Below are 20,175 nucleotides of genomic sequence, written 5' to 3'. Positions count from 1 at the left end.
GGTGAGGAAAAATGTGCCAGTCCTCGCATGCACACCTAGCGTAAAACCCTGCCCAGGCCCCCTATTTGAGAATGAGGTAAGTGACTGATCCGTGCCGCGGCCGCAGCTGCGCAGCTCACCCCCTTAGTCCAGCTCGGTATCCCGCGAGGCAGCTTTATGTCTTCAGGACAGGCTGGGATGTTGACGTGGTCGGGGCGCCGCGCTTCAAGGACCCCCTCCTGCGGCAGGTAGCGCCGGTGCAGAGTGGTTTTGGGTAGTTTGTGATTGCCTCCATGGTGGAGGATCCATCAGAAGCGCCCATGCAGGGCGCGGTACTGCTCTCGGAGGGAAGAAGTGCCACTGGCCAGTGGCCGTGTGCCTCTCGGGAAACTCCTCAAGCGCTGGTGCCGACGTGGGGGTCCTGAATCCTGCGGCGATCGGAGGATGTGTCACCCACGTGGAGTGATGAAGAAGAAGACACCTGGGAACCTGGACATGCAGCTTCAGCGATCCGTATCTGGTGGGATTGACGGAATCCTGGGACCTTTCTCGGGGCCTCCTGACAGTCTTGCAATGCATGCACAACTGCACATCTACCCGCGACAGAGTTACTTAATCCTGTTCATGAGGCTCAGCTGATGCAGCTGCATGCATGCAGGTGATTATATAACTATCATGATGGTCAGCTCTGCGCGTGCATGCCAGATCAGCTGAATCCTCAGCAGCTTCTACTACAAACGCAAACTATTCAATGCTAGCACCTGCATCCACTGGACACCATCTACATTCAAACTTACAGCAGCCCACAACTGACTACGCTGCCAGCACAGTGTGGGCATGTGACATCATATGATCATGGTACAAAGAACATTAGCAGAGCATCAGGTAGTGTGACTCCAACCAAGAGGACAGCATGCTGGTGGAGAAGCACGCAGAGTGCGGCAACCAGTGGACTAAGATTGCATGCAGTCGCAAGAAGAGGACAAACGGGCCCCATGCATGCCACGCGCCGCCAATTTTCATTCGTGACCGCGTAATTCAAGCGCAACGCATCATGCTCAGTGCATGTGATTATGATGGCCTCACCAAGACAAATATCATAGACAGATCTATCTAAATCTGTAGCTCTGGCAGCAGGAAAGAGTCAAGCAATGTGTGCATGCACCTTCTTTACAGCCTCCATCTATGACAGAAAGCCCACACAGCTCGAGTTCATGCTCCCAAGTCCAGGTACTTCTTTGTCAATTTGCAGGGTCACATTTGCAAAGCAGTCAATTTTTGCCAAAATCTCTTGCACTTCCCAGGCATTGGACAAGCAGATCTCGGGCACCTCTTATGGAAAGGAGCGACAACAGAGCACTTCAAATCTTTCTTGCCATGTCCAGTATGAACAAAATCTTTCACAAAAAGCATTCTCCGGTATCTCATAACCATGTTCAGAAAATCAATTAACAAGTCTTCTTTTGCAGAAGATAATGAAATGGTGCTTGTAGCTGAGGCATCAGCCACTGTCATTGGCACGCGTGCTACCCTGAGGAGCTCAAAATTGAAAATTTCTTTCTGTTTGTCACAGACCTTCACGTACAAATGTACACATCATTGTTCTGTGCCTCTTTCCTGAGAAATTTCCGGCACTTAAGCTTCAGGCATGGCACAATCCCCAGCTTAGCGCAATCCACAGCTGCAAGGCCCGGCTCATTTTCTCAACCACCTTGTGGGGCAATCATTCCTATTTGACACTTTCCAACTGGAACCAGTCCTGTGCCCTGTCACGCTGACAAGCTGACAAGCTCGAGTCTGCACAGCTCCTATTGCGCCGAAAAGCTTTCAGTTGGAGTAATATTTGCTTCAAGCTGTGTTGGGCCAAAAGCTCAGGCGCTCTTGGGCTCGGGGCCCGCGTAGCTGCTGGGCAGCTGCTGGGCGCCGTTGCCGGTTTCCATGGCTTTGAGGTCCGCGGCGGCCGGCTCCACAAAGCGCGCCCAGAACCAGTGCTTGCGCCAGACCACCACCATTTCCTCGATGGGGATGCCCTTGGTCTCAGGCAGCAGGAATGCCACGAACAAAGTCATCACCAGCACCCAGCCCGCAAAGAACAGGAAGATGCCGTACTGCGCACAGCAGCCAGAACAGCATCAGAAGCCGATCAGTGCACAATGCACTCAAGTTCCGAAAGTGTTGCACTCAATCCAGAAAGTCTCCTCTGACCAGAGTCAGTGGCATTACACCTCACTGAATGGCAAAGCATGCAGTCGATCAATGCATGCTTGCAGGCCCAGCGTGGATCCAGCTGACGCTCATTTGACCGAGCCGTCGCTTGCAGGGTCAAAAGGAGAAAACTGATGGATTGGGACTGACCTGGAAGGCGCAGAGCATGGAGAGGAAGCACTGGCCGATGATGAAGGTGAAGAGGAAGTTGACTGCCACTGTGAGGCCCTGGCCTGCAGAGCGGGTCTCTAGCGGCTGGATCTCACTCGGCACAAGCCAGCCCAGCGGGCCCCATGACCAGCCTGCATTCAGTCCAAACCGCAGCTTATTTCACGCTTTCCCCATATAAACTATCATATCTTCAAAGCGTTATGAGGGATCTTTTCATCAATACATCTATGGCTCTATTCCTGTCGGAATGCAAGCACTATAATGTTACTGTCTCAGCTAGAACCTGCCGGAGTTCATGGCAAACTGGCATGATGAAGGGTTTCTATGCAGCCACCAGTGTGAGGTAAATCAATAAAGAGGCTGCTGCAGGTACAATTTCTAGGAACAAGCCCTGTACAGAGATCAGGCGCTCACCAAAGCCGGCAACAAAGAGGCAGATGAAGAAGATGACAGCAACGCCAATGCCCTTGTTGATGGCTTCCCCGCTGTGTGCATTGAACTGCACTGCCAGGAGGACTGCCACTATAACTTCTGACAGGATCATCTGCACCCCGCCCTGCAGGAAGAGGATCTACAATACAACCACAAAAGACATGTCAGCGCATCACCCATGCTGAACAAGTTAGAGATGTGAGTCTGCCGAGTCAATACCTGGCCAACCATCAGACAGGGCCAGATGCATGCCATGTCAGCTTTGCTTACTACACATCCTCTTTGCTTGTCGATCCTTGTGCATGCAGGGCAGTGTATTTGCATGCAAGTGATGCATTGCATTTGTCAGCTTGGGGGGATTGGGGAGCCACACACACGGGAAGCTTCCTCACCTTGCGGCCAAATTTGTCCACTGTCAGAACTGCCACGACGGTGGTGACCACAAAGACAACACCGACGATAACGGAGGAGAGGAGGGAAGAATCCTGGCCCATGCCCAGGCTGCTGAAAATGACAGGCGCGTAGAACACCACACTGTTGATTCCTGTATGCACACAGCGAGGTCAACTTACTTCGGCTGCCTTACCTGGCTCTGCGGACATGGGAATGCATTGTAATAGTAATTCTTCTAAGGGACGAGAGCTGTGGTATTGGAGACATTGGGCCGTTATTGATCGCATCCGGCATGTAAATTGTACACCTCCTATACAAGTGCGTTCTTTCCCTTAATGCCTTGCTGATTCTGTAAGATAGACACTGTCTTGGTGCCTGATGAATTAAAAGACCATCCCGCAGTGGAGATGCTCCTTCACAAATAGTTGAGTCACGAAACCACGGAGTGGTCACACCAATCTTACCTGTAAATTGCTGGAAGAAGGGAATGAATGTAGCCATCACCAGCTCAGGCCGGTACTTCCTGGAAATGATGTTTCTCCAAGGGTTCTTGACCTGCAGGCATCACCATGCCATGTGTCAATCCAGGCAGCTCAGCTTGCACACCATTCAATGAGCTCACACTGCAGACCTTCTACTTGTACATGCAGAAATGCGGTCCGTGAGAGACCAACCCAAGAATTGCAACACTTGCCTGCGCAGAGACAGCGCTGGCAGTGCAGATGTCATCAAACTCCAGGCCGATATCATCAGTCCCACGCACCCTCCTCAACACTTTGCGCGCCTGCACAGCACATGCAATTTTTGCATCCATTCTAGGAACTCTGGCAGGCAGACCCATGCACCTTCCACCCAAGGCATGCATGCATCCTCATCATTCCAGGATGCAGATATTGAGGCACTCAAGCTGGACACAGCAGCCAATAAGCATGGAGTGAGAAGAAAGTGACAGCAGGCTGAGATTTAAAGTCCAGGAAAGGGGGAGCCTACCTGCTCGTGGTGGTTCCTCTCGATGAGGCTGTTGGGGGTCTCTGGCAGCACAAGACTGCCAATGAGCAGAATGATGGCAGGAATGGCTGCCACACCCACAGACACTCGCCAGCCATAGTCATGCAGGTTCTGTGTGCCTGCACACAAGCCACTGGTCCATTACTGATTCGCCCGAGAAGAGCTGTCAATTTCTGATTGCCCAGAAGCAGGTGCAGTTGGACATGAGCAACTGCGCAAAGCAGTGGCTCATGTCATGCTATCATAATGACTCAGCCCTGGAAATGCAATTATCCGACGAGAGTTTCTGCGCACCATAGTTGACAAGCTGCGCCACAAGGATGCCTGTAGTAGTCGCCAGCTGCAAGAGCATAGTCAATATGTCAGAAGATCATCTCAGAACACGTGATGCATGCATGCATCCTGCAGACAGAGGGTCACCATGTATACGCCGGTGAGTACAGTTACATGCACTAAGCGTAGGTTAAAAAGAGACATCTGACCTGGAAGAGATTGTTGAGGCCGCCGCGCATCTTTGGCGGGGCGATCTCTGACAGATACAGTGGGACAGACTGATTGGCCAGGCCCACACCAAAGCCTGCCACAGAAAACAAGCTTGAATTGAGAAAGCCACAAGATATGACGTTGATCAGAATTTGCCAGCATCTTGAACATGCATAATTCATGAGTCCAGCACATCATGGTGCAACCGCAGTGAATTTCCAGTAGCTTCCTAATGGACATGTCAGATGACTCACCGAGCATGATGCGGCCAGCAATGAGCATGCCAAGGTGCTCAGCGCCTGCCTGGAGGCCAGCGCCAATCAGGAACAGCACACTGCCAATGGTCATGGTACGCCGCCTCCCCAGTGCCCTGCAGCACTCTATGTCAATGATGCAGTGCTTTTCTATGCATTGCTGTTGTACGTATTCTGCATGCATGATATGCCATGGACATGAGAGCACGAAGGACAAGGGTTGGGATGTGTTTCTCAGTGATTTGAGATCCCAGACCACAATCTGGAAGGATGTCGGCGACACGATGTTGATCAAAATCTCTCGCAGGCTGCATGCATGGGACTTGAGGTGCAGACCTGGTGGTGTAGCCACCAATGAGGCCGCCCACCATGCCGGCAATGAAGAGGCAGGAGGTGAAGAGCTGCAGCCCCTGGTTATTGTACTTGCAGTAGGCGTTATTCCCCTCATCCTTGCTTTTCACATGCGCATAGACGTCCGGGAAGAACTTTTCCAGGAAGGGCTCCATAGATGTCACTCCCCCAGTGATGCCATTGTCAAATCTGCAACATCATACAGATGATGAGCTGATGTCAACATCAGGCATGTAAAAATTCCGTGCGCAGCGCAACTGAACAGGTGAGGGCTTACCCAAACAGCAGGCCGCCCGTCGATGCCACTATGCATGTCAGCACCACGACCCTGTGGCACACATTTTCAATCTATATAGAATATAGAACAGTGCCTCATGGATAAGAGGCCAAGAGTCCTGTGCCACAAATCACAGTGACGATGCTTGCTCGTACACACTGAAGCCAGTACTGCAAAGACATGTATAAAACAGTCGTACCATGTCAGCCGGCCATTGTAACTTTTGATATTGTTATCCGGAACAAGTATCGCGCCGCCTGCCATCTTGAGGGCCACAAAGCTATGAAGCCCTGGTGCACCTTGCTGCTGCTTGTACTAAATTTCGCCTACGACATCACAAAGGCCCCAAATAGAAGGAAATACAGCGACTCGTGTTGCACTTACATACGTAGAGAAATTCAGCGTCCTAGAAAGTCTATCTTTGACAGGGAAAATGCAAGATACGCACAGACACTCCGGATGTACATCACAACTGGTGGGACTGCATTTGCAAGCACACTATGTGAATACGTGAGGATGCTTGTACTATCGAAACATTCATCACTTTTCTTGGGAATTACCTACAGGGACGAAGATGAACTCGGGCAGTGCACACAACCTCCAACGGGCCCTAGATCAGCGACCTTCGGGAAAGCCCCGACGGGGCACGGCACTCCTCAGCAAGAGCAACCTGTCAATTTGCAGTCAGTCGAAGCCAGCGTCCACATAGCTTGATGTTGAGAGTGCGGAAATCTGCAAGTCCAGATCAAAGGTCCAGCTGTCAGCCGAGAGCTGATGTGGACATTTGTGATTCGTTCCAAATCAGGCACGTTCCGAGTCTGCATGACATGCAAACTATTTTGGTGCTGAGCAGGTTAGGGCACACTGAAGTGCGTTGGATCAAAGGCGTAGTGATTTGGGGAATTCTTGCAGTGGGCCTGGTCCATCGAATTCGGGCGCTGGCTGGTGTCTTTCTTAATCGTGAGACCTGAGGATTCCCAAGGTTGGCATTGTCAGACGCCCTTTCCTTGCGCAACAACCATGGATTGCGTGCATATCCTGAACAGTCTAAAAAGCAACTTCCGACGGATGATTAGTCAATATGGCGAGGTTGCGGGTTCAAGATCACCTGACAAGTCACGACACATGTGCCGAGGCAACATGCATCTCAGATGCCTTTTGCAGCGCAGGACTGCGCTGCATCGAGAGTGCGATGGATTCTGACAGGCCATCTTCTTCGGAAGTACCAACCCCGGTCCCACCACCGTCGCCGCACGTGGAGCCAGCCGGTGCTCTTTATTCAGCCCTCTGACGACTTGCCTTTCTGCTTCACCACTGTGGATCCTGAGGGCATTCTTTGACAGTCTCATTACTAATTCGTACATGTGGTCCTGCAGGCTCACATGAGGATTTTGCTCGCGGCCAGGAGGACCCAGTAGCTGCAGCTGCAGCTGCAGCCGCTGCTGAGGAGAAGGCCAAGCAGCAGCAGAAGCCCGCATTCAGATTTCCATCGCAGCAGGAGTACTATGCAAGGGTGCCGTTCCACGGGAATCCTTATGCTGGAAAGGGGCCAGGCGGCCAATCCGCTCCACTCTTTGATCCTGCTATGATGGGCCCAATGCCAGCGGTGAGCCCATGCCCCATTTGCATGCAATAATTGGGTTGCACAACCAACCTGTATAATGCAATTTGCTTTGTAGTCACCCAAGTGTTCTGTGCTACATCCGCTGAAAATGCTTGTGCTCCCCATTTTAGAGTATCATGTTGGGATTAGTGAGCAAAGCAGTGTTTTGCGTTGCAGGTGTTTGTGGCTCCAGGTTATGTTCCTCTGCCAGGCGCTCGATCTGGTAAATTCTCTTTTCATTGGAGCATGACGTATATGGCCCAGTCATGCTTCCCCGCAAGACAATAACTGGGTTTTTTGCTGGCTCTGTGGAAGTCTTCTGCCTTGGGGCCCTGGGCATCGGCAACCTTCTCATTACTTGGTCCTTTCCTTGTCCATGACCATCGCCTCATGGCAATGGGAATTGTTGCCCCACCTATTCCTGCAGCGAATCTGCAACAGCTACAGCCCACTCCTTCAGAAGCTTCCAGTTTGATTTCTGGGATTTATTTCAGGGGCGTGGGACCCAGAGGCGGGTGCATGGCAGCCCATCTTTGGCCCCATGTTCACGGACAGCGAGACGCGCAAGGGGTTTGTGGAGAAGGTGCTGGGACTCGTGCTGCTGCAGCTGCTGGCCACTGTGGCCGCGTGCGCCCTCTTCCGCTACTGGGAGCCCGCGCGCGTAAGCCCCCCTCTCTCTCAGCAGGCTGCCTTGCCATAATGCATTTTGCGCTCGGCAGAACTGCTTGTATGCACTCACAATAGCAGGCAGTGCCCCTGGTTGTGCTGCAGGTTTCACGGCATGCGTACTGCAAGAGTGCATTGTTGACCCTGGTGCTGCCACTGTCCTTGTGCAGACATCAGTTACAGTGCATGCATGCCTGGTTACATTTAGCTGCGCCAGCCCCTCCAAGCAGTCATCATCTGATGTTGTTCCCGTTTGTTGCATGTGTAATCAGCAGTCATCAGTGCTGACATACAAGAAGTGCAGCCGAGGCATTTCACTGAAGGCACTCGATGTTGTCTTGTGCCGTGCAGGTGGCGGTGAACGATCATGCATGGATTTTCTTTTTGCTGTGGGCGGTCTCCTTCGTGGCGGTACTGGCGCTGGCCAGCAACGATCGCGCAAGGCATAACCACCCCTACAACTACATAACCTTCGGCATATTCACCCTGTCCTTCGCCCTCTTGACCGGCATCATCACGGCCTTCTTTGACACCGAGCTGCTGCTGATGGCGCTCGGCATGACCGCCGCAGCTGTCGCCTTCATTTTCATAGTCGCCGCCTCCTCCGGCTTTGACTTCACGCAAGCTGGTGAGGCCCTGCTCCCCACGGCTGCCTGACATTTCCCATGTCCGCCTGGTAATCATGATTGCCATGGCCTGCGAGGCTGTGCATGCATCTCTGTATTTCAGCTGCAGCATGTTGGTGCTGTACTGTCACTTGGGCTGGCTACATGGATGGGTGAAAAGTAGGTCTTACTGAGTGGGAACAGTGGTTTGACGGTGATGTTGATAGACTTGTCAGTCACAGGCCTGCCGGTGAAACAGTCTGGTACTTGGCGCAGGCGGCCTACTGTACACCCTGGGCTTTGTGTTCATGATCATGATCTTTGTGGGCGTCTTTGTGCCCAGCAACATCTACTACCTTGTCATCAGCTCAGTCGCTGCAGTCCTGTTCACCGCCTACCTGCTGTTCGATCTCCAGGTGAGAGACAAGTCAACCCTCAGTTAAGGGGTACAACCGTAGTACTGAAAGTATTTATGGCCCTCTTTGCTGAATTCCTAGCGATCGTACTAGAGACCATTTACAACAGCCCTGTTCTGGTAGATGAGATCAATCCTACCTTTTAAGCCAAGCCCTTGAGGTGGTAAATGTCTGAGAATACGTATATGCACGCGGTTCCATATCAGCTTACCACCTTAAGTGGATGGCAGGGTCGAAACAAAGCCTGTGGTGGTCCTGGTCTCTTCTGCATTGCACAAGTTTGTTCTATCAATGGGTCCTCCTACCCTATCGAAAGGGCTAAGAAAAGAGTGCATTGCCCAGCAAGTTTTCATCTGATTGCCGCTAATATCAACCATAGGAACAAGAAACTAGGGGCTTTCAGGCCTTCTCCCAATCTCAGGTGTCACTACAAGTGCACCCCCTGAGGTGCCTCCTTCCCTGTGCTGTGAAGCACAGATATGCGGGCCTGCTACTATCAAGAAAGCGCTTGCATTTGCTGTGTCTGCTTGCAGGCCATCATGGGCGGCCGAGCTGTGGAGCTATCTCCAGATGACTACGTCTATGCATCCGTCCAGGTGCGATCTTGTGCTTCTGAGAGAAGAGACTCTCTTCAAGAGAGGTCCATTCGCTTTCGGCTCGGCAGTGATCGTTATTCTCCTTCTAGAACTGCGCACTTGCTTTGCAGAGAGTTGAAATAAGATCCCATCTGCTCCGGCTGTCTTTGTCAGTGACTTGAACAGGCAGATGCCGCATGCAGCACCCCATGGGAGCAGATGGGAGGCTGAAAGGTAAATGCCTGTTCAGGTGTACCTGGACGTGGTCTTGCTCTTTGTGAGCATCCTCAACATCCTCGCGCTGGCACAGTCTGGTGGCTCTTAAGGAAAGCATCTGCTGCGAGCAATAGTTCATGTAGCCATTGATGCCCTTGCGCAAGGGTGATATCACATCAGTCACTGGGGGAGTGTGGATGGTTTGAAACTGCTGTTATCTGTTGCACATGTTGTGTCGGCTATGCACACTGTGGCATGGCATGCGCCACCTTGTACAGTGCACTTTAGAAGTTTTTTCTACGCATCTGTGTGCCTGCAATGGTGGCACCCTAGTGCCATGTGCGATTGTTCACATAGAAATGTTTCTATGGCCACTGTGGTGACCAGGGTGAGTCACACTACCTGATGCTCTGCTAAAGTTCTTTGTTCCATGATGTCACATGCCCACATTGTGCTGGCAGCGTTGTTGGTTTTGGGCTGCCACCAGTGGCCCACCGGGTGTATTCTGCACAGGATTGAATGTAGATATTTATCATCGATGGTTTCCAGTGGATGCAGGTGCTAGCATTGAACAGTCCGCTTTTGTGGTAGAAGCTGCTGAGACTTCAGCTGATCTCGCAGCTAGCATGCATGCACGCGCAGAGCTGACCATCATGATGATTATATATATAATCACCTCCATGCATGCAGCTGCATCAGCTGAGCCTCATGAACAGGATCAAGTCACTCTGTCGCGGGTAGATATGCAGTTGTGCATGCATCACAAGACTGTCAGGAGGCCCTCCTAGAGAGAGAGAGAGAGAGAGAGAGAGAGAGAGAGAGAGAGAGAGAAACATTACATCGTGCCAGCCAATACGGGCTGATTAGATGTGCTGTGTTCTACACACTGGTGTGCCTGAGCAGGGACCGGACAAGACGTGGTCACATAGAGGGTCCCAGGATTCCGTTGATCCCACCAGATCACGAATCGCTGAAGCTGCATGTCGAGGTTCCCAGGTGTCCACCTTCTTCATCACTCCACGTGGGTGACACGTCCTCCGATCGCCGCAGGATTCACGACCCCCACGTCAGCACCAGCGCTTGAGGAGTTTCCCGAGAGGCACACGGCCACTTCTTCCCTCCGAGAGTAGTACCGCGCCCTGCAGGGCGCTTCTGATGGATCCTCCACCATGGAGGCAATCACAAACTACCCAAAACCACTCTGCACCGGCGCTACCTGCCGTAGGAGCGGGTCCTTCAAGCGCGGCACCCCGACCACGCCGACATCCCAGGACATAAAGCTGCCTCGCGGGATACCCTGGACCAAAGGGGTGAGTTGCCCACATGTGCACCGCCCATCCTCACCTGCCGTCAGTCTGAATCTGGAAGGAGGGTGACTTCAAGGTCGAATAGGCCTTCTGGTGCCGAGTCAAGGGCGCTTTTTGGTGGCTTCGAAAGCCGAGTGTGTCCAAGAAACGTATCGACACTGGTAACGGTGATACGAGTGTTCATACACATTGATGTTGTTTCTGTTGGATGTAAGCTACAGATCTTGCAGCTGTCTCGCTGGTTGTGGGAATTGGGGATTTTAAGGTTCTCGGAAAGTCGAGGGGTGTGTCTCTTGTGTTGCATCCAATGTAAGTTATGTCGTGCTAAGGAACCCCTTTAATTTATAGATCTGCTGTAAAGTGCTAGTTGTGCTGCGAAGTGGCAGTAGGTTGCTGCAAAGTCCTGCGTCCGTGATGGTTTATGCAGGTACAACCTGAGCACTTTGCACTGGTTTTGTTGCGGGACTGCCATCTAATGCATATTATATGCTTTAGGATGATTTCCCGAGGCCCATGGGGACAATAGTGCCCACTCTTTGGAGGCAGGGGTAGGGTACGACATTAGTGACAGTTTGTGGCCTTCTCTGCGATTGCAATACTTGCTCCTGTGAATGCAAGACAAAGTGCTTTTTTACGCCCTAGATATGTATGAGACATTAGATGCTGGAGGTGTATTGCCCTGATGTGCAAAGTGCTTGTATTGTGTGCAGGATGTCAAGGCAGAGTACGAGTTTCTGGACAAGCTGAGCCACACCAGCGCAGACTCCTCCGATGTGGTCTACAGCGTCCGCCACCGCAAGACCGACAAGCGCTTTGCATGCAAGCGCATCTCCAAACATCAGCCCGACTACGGTGGCTCTTGCAAGCGGTCAGTTGCCCACAACATCCTCTCTGACAGTGGCTGTTAGGAGATTGCATTCTCCTCTGACACGTACAGTTTGTTAGCCCCAAAGGTTCAGCCTGGCATCTGCTGCGTTGAATAGCTTCTCATAAATCAGGCCAGTCATCTGGCATGTGGCATCAACCTGATGCTGCTGGAGATGGTGCGCCTTGAGCTGACAAGATGATGATCGTCGGCAGGGTGGGAGCCAGTGCAGGGGCAGGCTGGCGGCATGAGGCGCAGATGCTGGCGCGCTGCGCTGAGCACGCCAACATTGTGAGCCTACACGAGGTCATAGAGGATGCGCACTATGTGTACATTGTCATGGAGGAATGCGAAGGTGCGCCTCAAAGACACCTTCTCCTGACTGGGCCACCTTGCAATTGATTACCAGTGATAAACATGATGTGGGGATGACTTTGCATGAGCTTGCAGAGTCCAGATTACCAGACATTGGTGATGTGCGGCAGGTGGGGAGCTGTTCGATCTGATTTTGGAGCGCGGGCACTTGTCTGAGAAGGATGCGGCCGTCAACGCGCGGGCCATCCTGGAAGTCATCCGCCACTGCCATTCACAGTGAGTGCTTCATATTGGACATACAAAGCATGCTAATCCACACCATCAGGGATGTGCATCTTGCTGTGTATAGAAGGCACGCCTCTGAAGGCTCTGCAGCGGTCTGTAGTGTTTCCACAGCCTGTTCCCGTAGCACAGCCAGGTGCCCAAAAATGAATTGAGTGGGGGCCTGATGTAAGGGACCAAACTCTCGTTCTGTGATTGTCTTTTGACATGCAAGTGACTGCTGCAGGGGTGTGGTTAATCGCGACCTGAAGCCGGAGAATCTGCTGCTGAAGAAGAAGTACAGCTGCCAGGAGGTGTCCTGCACAATGGAGAACCTGCGCTGTGTGGACTTCGGCTCCGCCTCACAGCTCGAGCCAGGTCAGACATCTCCCCTTTTGTTGTACATCCTTCTGCCAGCAAGGCAGAAGGCACTCGCTCAAACATCGTTGTGAGTTCATGGATCCTATTATGCTGGCATTGTACAACATATGCAATGTAATGTTCGTGCCAATCGCTCCAGGATCTCAGAAATTATTTACATGTTGTGAAACAGGCCATTGCATGGTCTGATTTCATGCACATCATGCGCGCAGGCAAGCAGCTGAGGGACATGGTGGGCAGCAGCTTCTACATAGCGCCAGAGGTGCTGCGCGGCAAGTACGGCTACTCGGCCGATGTGTGGTCCACAGGCGTGATCGTGTACATCATGCTGTCCGGCCTGCCGCCCTTCTGGGGCCCCAACACGCGCGAGACGTTTGACAACATCCTCACCGCGCGGCCGCGCCTCGACGGCGACCTCTGGGACGCCGTCTCCGAGGCCGGCAAGGACTTCATCCGCAGGTGCGCATGCATGCGTGGTCCAAACAATGCGCACAGGCCCACCATGATGAGTTCTCACCAAAGCCTTGGAGAAGATGCATGCCCCTACCGAGGCATGTGGCGCACCTGTTGAGCCTTCAGAATACATCAGAGGACCTTCCGTGCTTGCACACCCTGCTGCAGAAATGCCTGCCAGAAGCATCTTAATTGTGATTTGTGGGGCAGCATAGGATGAGAGTCCGAAGGGTGGTGGGTGGCTTGCAGGATACTGGACAAGGACCCGGCGACGCGGATGACGGTGTCGGAGGCGCTGGCGCATCCCTGGATCTCACAGGAGCTCAGCGCGCCGACAACGCAGCTGAGCAGCGTGGTGCTGTCGCGGCTGCAGAGCTTCACGCGCACGACGCGGCTGGAGCGCCTGTTGCTGAACGTGGCCGCGCACCAGCTGACCTCCAAGGAGATCGACCGCCTTGGCGCCATGTTCCGCGCTCTCGACCACGACGACGACGGGTGGGGCCAACAGCCTCGATCAACATCATAGAAAATCTTGGATCTGCAGATAGCGCTGTTTGCCAGAGTCCAATGTGGGGTTGTCCTTTTGCAAAGTTGTAGGCCTCCTCCCCTTGCTGAGCAGCGCTTGGAGTGAGAATGCAGATGCTTTGCCAAGGGAGGGGTGTTGGTCAACCTTGCGCAACAGAATGCTCCCGCGCATCCTGATATCGCCATGCCAGGCATGGATGCAAAAATTCATGCATGCCCGGTGGAAATGTCACTTGTCCATGCAATGGGTCGCCTACTGAAGACACGCCCATGCAGAGTGGCAACAATGTAGTTTACAGGTAACTTGCATGCCAGAATAGTGACCAGCGCTGCGTGTGTACAGATGCATAACCGCGGAGGATCTGCGGGAGGGACTGGGCGCGGTGGGCAAGCAGATGGACCGGGAGTCCATAAAGAAGCTGGCGCGAGAGCTGGACGTGTCGGGCTGCGGCTCCATCAATCTGGAGGAGTTCATAGCCGGAGCGATGGACCGCAAGCGCGCGCTGACGAGCGAGACGCTGACGCGCGTCTTCTCTGACCTTGACGATGACCACGACGGCGAGCTGGGGCCCCGCGTCTTCGCCTCCGCCCTCCAAGTGCGCCCTTGTTTTAGGATTGCTCTGATTGAAGGCTCTTGTGGAGGGGAGGAACTGCTGTCGTACTAGACCTGCCTGTGCTGGGATGTGGGTTGCATCCTGCAGTGTGGGCTGTCATAAGGTGCGACTGGATGACAAAGGATATGACGTCCATGGTCACAAGGGCCCTCACTAAAGAGTGCATAGGAACATGTTCCTGACTAGCATGAGGCCGGATATTCAATCCCACAGTTGCCCTCCTTGGACCTGCAATATTGATTTTTGATGTCATCATCTTTTTGTGCAAAGGCAAGAGTGATTTTGAGGCTGATGGGGGCTGGGTGTGCACAGGAGTGCCACATTGACGTGAAGGAGGAGCAGCTGACCAAGCTGATGGTGGCCGAGGGCTTTGTTCATGGGGCCGAGGTCATCATGCGCGCAGAGACTTTCAAGCGCTGCCTGCTGCGTGTGAGCTGCTCTTCCCCTGCATGCCTGATGTGTTGTTCCTTGAGCCAATGTGCTCGTTCACAAGCATTCTTCGACCCGTGGGGCTGCAGCGCAGAAGCATGCTAGTAAAATCCTGCATGCTGACAGTCTTGCAAGGGGGTGGGACTCGTAGCAGATTTTGAGCTGTCATGATTATGCTGTTCTGGAGGTATACTGACAGGCATTCTTGGTTGTACAGGGGGTGGCGCAGGCTGAGAGCGCGAGCCGCACGTGCTCCAGGAATTCCACTCTAGACTCCTGCCCAGTCAGCCCAGTGGCCAGGGCTCACTAAGTACTCTGAAGAGGCCATCTGCAGCGGCTGATCGCGGGTGCACGTGGAAAAAGAGAGAGAAGATCGTAGCACCTGCTGCCTCAGCCGTGTTTGGCAGCGCATGGCGTTGGATTGCGGAGAAAGTGTCAGCGCATTATAAAGTATTCTGGGTGAGATGAGTTTCAGGCGCGCGTGCTGGGGCGATGTCCTCCGCCGCTAGGCCTCATGAAATTGTATTTCTTTCATGTGATGCAGGCCATGCAATGGCTGACATTTTTGGTCGCGAGCCGAGAGTGTTGTGCGGTGATTGAGGAATGCTGCATTGCTGTGAGTCATAGGCAGGGCATGTGAAAGGTACAGTATTGACGCAGTGTGGTTTCCCAGGCTGTGAGTGTATCCCTAGCGGATCTGTGCACGTGCCTTGCGACTCAGTCGCGGCGCACACAGGTGCATGTGTACCAAGTTGCAAAACGGCTTTCTCTTAAATTTCAGCTTTTGTATCTATCTGCGCTTGTCTAGCGTAAAGCTTCAGCCTGATCCGGACTCGTGTGCGTGCCAGAGGGGATGACTCATCGATTGTATCCATGCATAAGTGAAAGGAGTGTTGTGGGCCGTTAGAGGACCCTATCGTGTTTCATTGCAATTCTAACGCTTGCTGCAACGTAATTTTCACAGTTATAACCACTTAGGGACTCATCTAGATGGATTGTCAATGGGCGTTTGTGGTATTTGCCCATTTAAGTGCAACTGCATGTAAGCATCGGCTCCTGTGCAAGATATCTCGCTGCCGTGGTAGTGTGATAGTGCATGAAATACTATTTCTGATGATGTCAGTCATCAAAATCATGCATGACGGCTTACTAACTGCCTATCCACTTGAAAGCATCAGTTTACTGCAGGTACCCGAGGCCCTCGGTACATCAATATTAGATTCTGTTTACACAGTGTAATTACTTATAAGTGGGAATCAGCAAGGCAGATATACTAAATTAAGTCAGCACCCAGTGCTTCCTTTCGCTCATTGCACGGGCAATCTCTTTCCACATCATGGTCTACTGCGTGTGCGGCGAGAATATTCAAGGTCCAACGATATTCTCTCCTGAACTTAACGGCCTTGTCGCTCAGACTGCTGCAACACCATAGGAGAAAGGTTCGAAGGTCTAGAAAACTTTTCACTCTTGAGCTCCACGCAAGGGTGAAGCCTCACAATGTATTCCAGCGTGCTCGACTTCTCCTATAGATTGAAGGGACTGTTTCTTGCATAACGCGCTCTCTTGAAACAACAGACACACACATGCAGTGCTCAAACCCATGTTGCCATCTGGTGTTTGGTGCGCTCGGCATTGTGGGCCAAGAAGGAATCACGTTGTGTATGCGATCTGCTCGATTCCCTACATGGGAGAATGCTGAGGAGAGCCAACCCAGTGCAAACCTTCAACCATGGAATGAATGATTGCTGAGGATCACAGTGCAGGCTGTGCTCCTTGAGCTAATCCTGGACAACAAGCCATGCAGCGACCCAAATCTACTGAAATGTTCTCCTCATATGCCATTCGCGGGATTAGATGCATGAAGCTTGCACCTCAAAAGGTGAAGCGCTCCCCGAAGGTGCAAAAAAAATATGCTCTCTGGTCTTCTGTCAAGCTTGCTTCTAAACAGCAGGACATGATGAAAGCCCAGCCCAGAAGGCGGCACCAACACCCCTGCGCCGCCCTGAGAACTGCCAGACAAAACATACCTGGCCAGAGCAAGCCGACACGCCTTATGCACACTCACAAGCACAACCCCACCCCAGCTGCAGTCCACCCCAAGTTTCCCTTGCAGGCCTGCACCTTCAATGTGCACCTCCAGCGCACCAACATTTCAATATGGCAGCTCATCCCTTCACGCAGTTGGCAAGCAAACCAGATGTTGCTTGGATATTCTGCCGCCCCTCGCCTCAGGTACAGCTATTCAGGAACTGTGGACCCCTTTGTAACAATTGCCCAAAACAGACACCCCACTTCCAACCCCGTATGTAGAGCTTCGCACCAATCCAGAACACCCTGATACCCAGACCCGCCCCAACCATCCATGCCCCAACAGGGTCGACAAATAACCGAAACTCAAGAACCCAACTGAGTATATATGATCAAGGGCACCCCCGGCAGCTCATTCCTCCAGCATCCTCGTCAACTATATGCTGATGGCTCTCCTGCAGCATCCGCCAATCTTTCCTCCTTAGGGTGAGTGCACGCCGCCGCCTGGCACATCCTCATCTCGCGAAGAACCTTTCTACCAAGCAGCGAGAATTTTACGTGCTTTCCTCATCAGCAAGCTGAAGCTGCAGGCGTGGGGTAGTTCACTCGCGGAGCTGGTAGAAGAGCAGGTAGGCCTTGTTGTCGTCCACGACGCGCGCGAGCGGTACCGACATGAGATCAGCGTCGTCGAAGCGCAGCCACTTGCCGTCCGGCTGGCGCACATCGGCGGTGTAGTGGCCGGCGGCTGGCGTGCGGCCGTGGTGGTGCACGACTGCGATCAAGTCGTAGTCTGCGCCACCACGGTGCCGCGCGTCCGGGCAGCCCTCCGCCATCCACGACGGCTGCACCCTGCCGCAAGTGTGTGCCTCGAGTTACTTTTAGCGCGAGGAATGTAAAGAGGTGGATGCAGCTGCTGAAATCCAACAAAGGGTTTCGGTGACCCAAAACAAAGTTTTGTCGCAGTGGTATCCATAAGGCTGCCTAAGGGGCTTGGAGGATTGGGTGCCGTCCCACCTAAAAAAGAAGCAGATCGGCGACACATGAAGGTCTTCAATGAGCTGCTTGCCTATCCACCCAGTGCCCTGGCAATGTACAGTGAATTGGCGAGCAAGCCACTGAGGACTTCCATGTATCGTAGGCCGAAGCGCTAAAGCTGCCAGTGATGAAAGTCTGCATCTCTATAATAGCGATGATACACCTCCCCAGCACAGTATAGGCACCCGCCTTACTAGGCCGCAAGCTATCAACAAGCAGCTGCCGGCTGGTCTGCAAACTTACAAAACATCAAAGCTGATAAGGAAGAGGGCGGTCTCACCGCAGGCGGTCGCCGTAGTGGACGGTCTTGTGGATCTTGCCAGTGCCGGTGAGGCCGTAGGAGAAGCGCTTCAGGTGCAGCACCAGGATGCGAGGCAGCGCGTACAGCTGCACCACCTTGCGCGCAGTCACGCCCTCCGAGTTGTCCCGCACCTTGTACCCTGCACACACGCACACACCTAGCTGTCAAGCACTGCATGCCACGCTCACAAAATGGCAACTTGAAGCCGACGGGCTCCCTTGCACATCACAGCAAAATTACAAATCACCCACAGCAATGGATTGATCCCCCGCCAACACGAGACAGAACATTACCCTCCATGACATCCAGAACCATGGCAGCGCAGCCACTGACGACGTGTGCCGCATGCACAAAAAATGGTGACACAAGTCAGACGACTGTGCTCCATAGTGACAGAGGAGCGTATTACACAAGGGGCCCACGCACCGGAGATGGTCTCGGGGGAGGTGAAGGCGTGGAGCGCGTCTGAGACGGAGCGCACGGCGTCCGGTTGGATGTCCAGATGCACCACAAAGCAAGGCTCCAGCGTCGCGCTGGCCGGCGCCCCCGCTGCCTTCACTTCGCTGCGCAGCGCGCCCCCAAACACCGCGCTCGCCAGCGTCGTGCCGCCCTGCAGCACACCGCAGACATTCAAAGCAGCTCAGATTCAAGTGCGGCACATGCCTGCCCCTACGCGTGACACACCTCACGCAACGAAGAGGCCTCCGCGAGAGCACAAGTAGCCACCTGCCATGCTGCACCTCATGCACAGAGAAGAAGTGCGCTAGAGCAATCTCAAGGCGAGAGGCAGGCATCATGTAAGTAAATAAGAGTGTTGCTCCTGACGTGATGCCACCTGGTTGCCACACGCGATGAGCAGTCACATTGGCAGAGAGCAACATGTCCAGTAGTGACAGATTTCCGGCAATAGAGCAGCAAAACACGCTAACTAGATACAATTCAAGAAAGATTCTAGAGCAAGAGGTCTGCCTGGATGGAGGTGGTGCCGCGGGTGACGGCTTTCTTCTTCTTGGAGCGCCCCGCCATCAGCCACTCCTCATCATCTCCGCCAGCCTCCGACCCCTCTGCTGCCTCGTCTGCACACCGATGCCAAATGTCAACTCTTGGCAGTTGAAGACACCAATATTCGGTAAAACTTGCATCAGCCTGGCCCAGCAGGACAACTGCAGCGCTGTGGGCCTGCTTATCAATGCCAGCCTAAAGAATGCTCTACAAACAGCACTGGATCCTTGCAGACCTGAGGAGTGCTCAACAGAAAGGGAAGGAAAGTGAGGAGAATTTGAAAAATGCGGAAATGCGCGCACCGGGATTGCCGAGGGAGGCGGCGTGGAGAAGGCGCAATCGCAGCAGCTCCTCATGGGCCGAGTCCAGCAGGAAGCCCAGGAACTCCTGCGCATCCTCCTGCTGCCGCGTGGCCGCTGCCGACGCCGCGGCCGCAGCCGTCGTCGCCTTGCCTGTATGCGCAATCAGCCCTGGGTCAGGACCGGGCATTCGCGACCCACAGGATTCAGCCGCATGAAACTTGTGGCAACTGTGAACTTTCAAAGACGTCAACTATAGAGAACAGGAGTCCACAAGTCCCCTGGATGTACGGGAAGGCTATATATATGGCGAGAACGCGGAGATTTGATGAAGTGCTCAGCAGCCAACTCGGTGGACATGAAGGATGCCTATACAATGTCATTTGCACCAAGAGAGGGTTGCACACAACATTGTTGCCATGTCCTCTCACCAGCTCCCAACTGACGCTGAGCACTTTCATCGCACCAGAGCACACTGGCACATAGATTCAATGCAATGCCCCAATGTTTGACCAGCCCTCAGGCACTGTGCAGAGCGAGAAATTGGCCTGGAAAGAAAAGAAGGCGCCCAACCCGCACCGTTGGCGGTGGGCAGGGGGCGGCCGTTGTTGGGGTTGAAGCGGTTGACTGTGGGGAACATCATGTCCGGCAGCAGCGCCTGCTGGCTCAGCCGCGCCGCTAGTGTCACCGCGTTCGGGCCCTGCACCGGCAGAACGCAATCACAAC

At 53.4% G+C, this 20,175-nt stretch overlaps 4 protein-coding genes across 4 annotated transcripts; 2 read left to right on the top strand and 2 right to left on the bottom strand.

Annotated features, from left to right (window-relative positions):
• Nucleotides 1–1,132: 1,132 nt before the first annotated feature.
• Nucleotides 1,133–6,235, bottom strand: COCSUDRAFT_66691 (hexose transporter). The gene is made up of 14 exons (XM_005646296.1): nucleotides 6,114–6,235; nucleotides 5,753–5,879; nucleotides 5,554–5,604; nucleotides 5,262–5,465; nucleotides 4,926–5,041; nucleotides 4,671–4,765; nucleotides 4,483–4,528; nucleotides 4,171–4,307; nucleotides 3,887–3,964; nucleotides 3,645–3,735; nucleotides 3,180–3,331; nucleotides 2,770–2,926; nucleotides 2,335–2,486; nucleotides 1,133–2,087 (listed from the first exon to the last, which is right to left on the bottom strand). Exons 2-14 carry the CDS (start codon nucleotides 5,815–5,817, stop codon nucleotides 1,851–1,853), a joined length of 1,581 nt encoding a protein of 526 aa, XP_005646353.1. The 5' UTR covers nucleotides 5,818–5,879; nucleotides 6,114–6,235; the 3' UTR covers nucleotides 1,133–1,850.
• Nucleotides 6,236–6,634: 399 nt separating this feature from the next.
• COCSUDRAFT_42850 (hypothetical protein) lies at nucleotides 6,635–9,743 on the top strand (the record flags this gene model as incomplete). The annotated part of the gene is made up of 8 exons (XM_005646295.1): nucleotides 6,635–6,680; nucleotides 6,930–7,066; nucleotides 7,334–7,379; nucleotides 7,651–7,817; nucleotides 8,174–8,450; nucleotides 8,704–8,843; nucleotides 9,377–9,439; nucleotides 9,669–9,743. The coding sequence occupies 8 exons, from the start codon at nucleotides 6,635–6,637 to the stop codon at nucleotides 9,741–9,743; spliced, it is 951 nt and encodes a 316-aa protein (XP_005646352.1).
• Nucleotides 9,744–10,756: 1,013 nt separating this feature from the next.
• COCSUDRAFT_29803 (Pkinase-domain-containing protein) lies at nucleotides 10,757–14,406 on the top strand (the record flags this gene model as incomplete). The annotated part of the gene is made up of 8 exons (XM_005646294.1): nucleotides 10,757–10,944; nucleotides 11,652–11,809; nucleotides 12,022–12,161; nucleotides 12,292–12,397; nucleotides 12,630–12,760; nucleotides 12,976–13,222; nucleotides 13,466–13,711; nucleotides 14,085–14,406. Exons 1-8 carry the CDS (start codon nucleotides 10,804–10,806, stop codon nucleotides 14,404–14,406), a joined length of 1,491 nt encoding a protein of 496 aa, XP_005646351.1. The 5' UTR covers nucleotides 10,757–10,803.
• A 3,008-nt stretch (nucleotides 14,407–17,414) lies between these two features.
• COCSUDRAFT_17175 (cysteine proteinase) lies at nucleotides 17,415–19,639 on the bottom strand (the record flags this gene model as incomplete). Its single annotated transcript, XM_005646293.1, has 5 exons — nucleotides 17,415–17,661; nucleotides 18,128–18,287; nucleotides 18,575–18,758; nucleotides 19,145–19,215; nucleotides 19,453–19,639. The coding sequence occupies 5 exons, from the start codon at nucleotides 19,637–19,639 to the stop codon at nucleotides 17,415–17,417; spliced, it is 849 nt and encodes a 282-aa protein (XP_005646350.1).
• Nucleotides 19,640–20,175: the final 536 nt, after the last annotated feature.

Source organism: Coccomyxa subellipsoidea (assembly GCF_000258705.1).
Source record: "Coccomyxa subellipsoidea C-169, whole genome shotgun sequence".
NCBI lineage: Eukaryota > Viridiplantae > Chlorophyta > Trebouxiophyceae > Coccomyxaceae > Coccomyxa > Coccomyxa subellipsoidea.
Note: the sequence above shows the minus strand (reverse complement) of the source record. Positions and strands in the feature narration are given on the sequence as shown.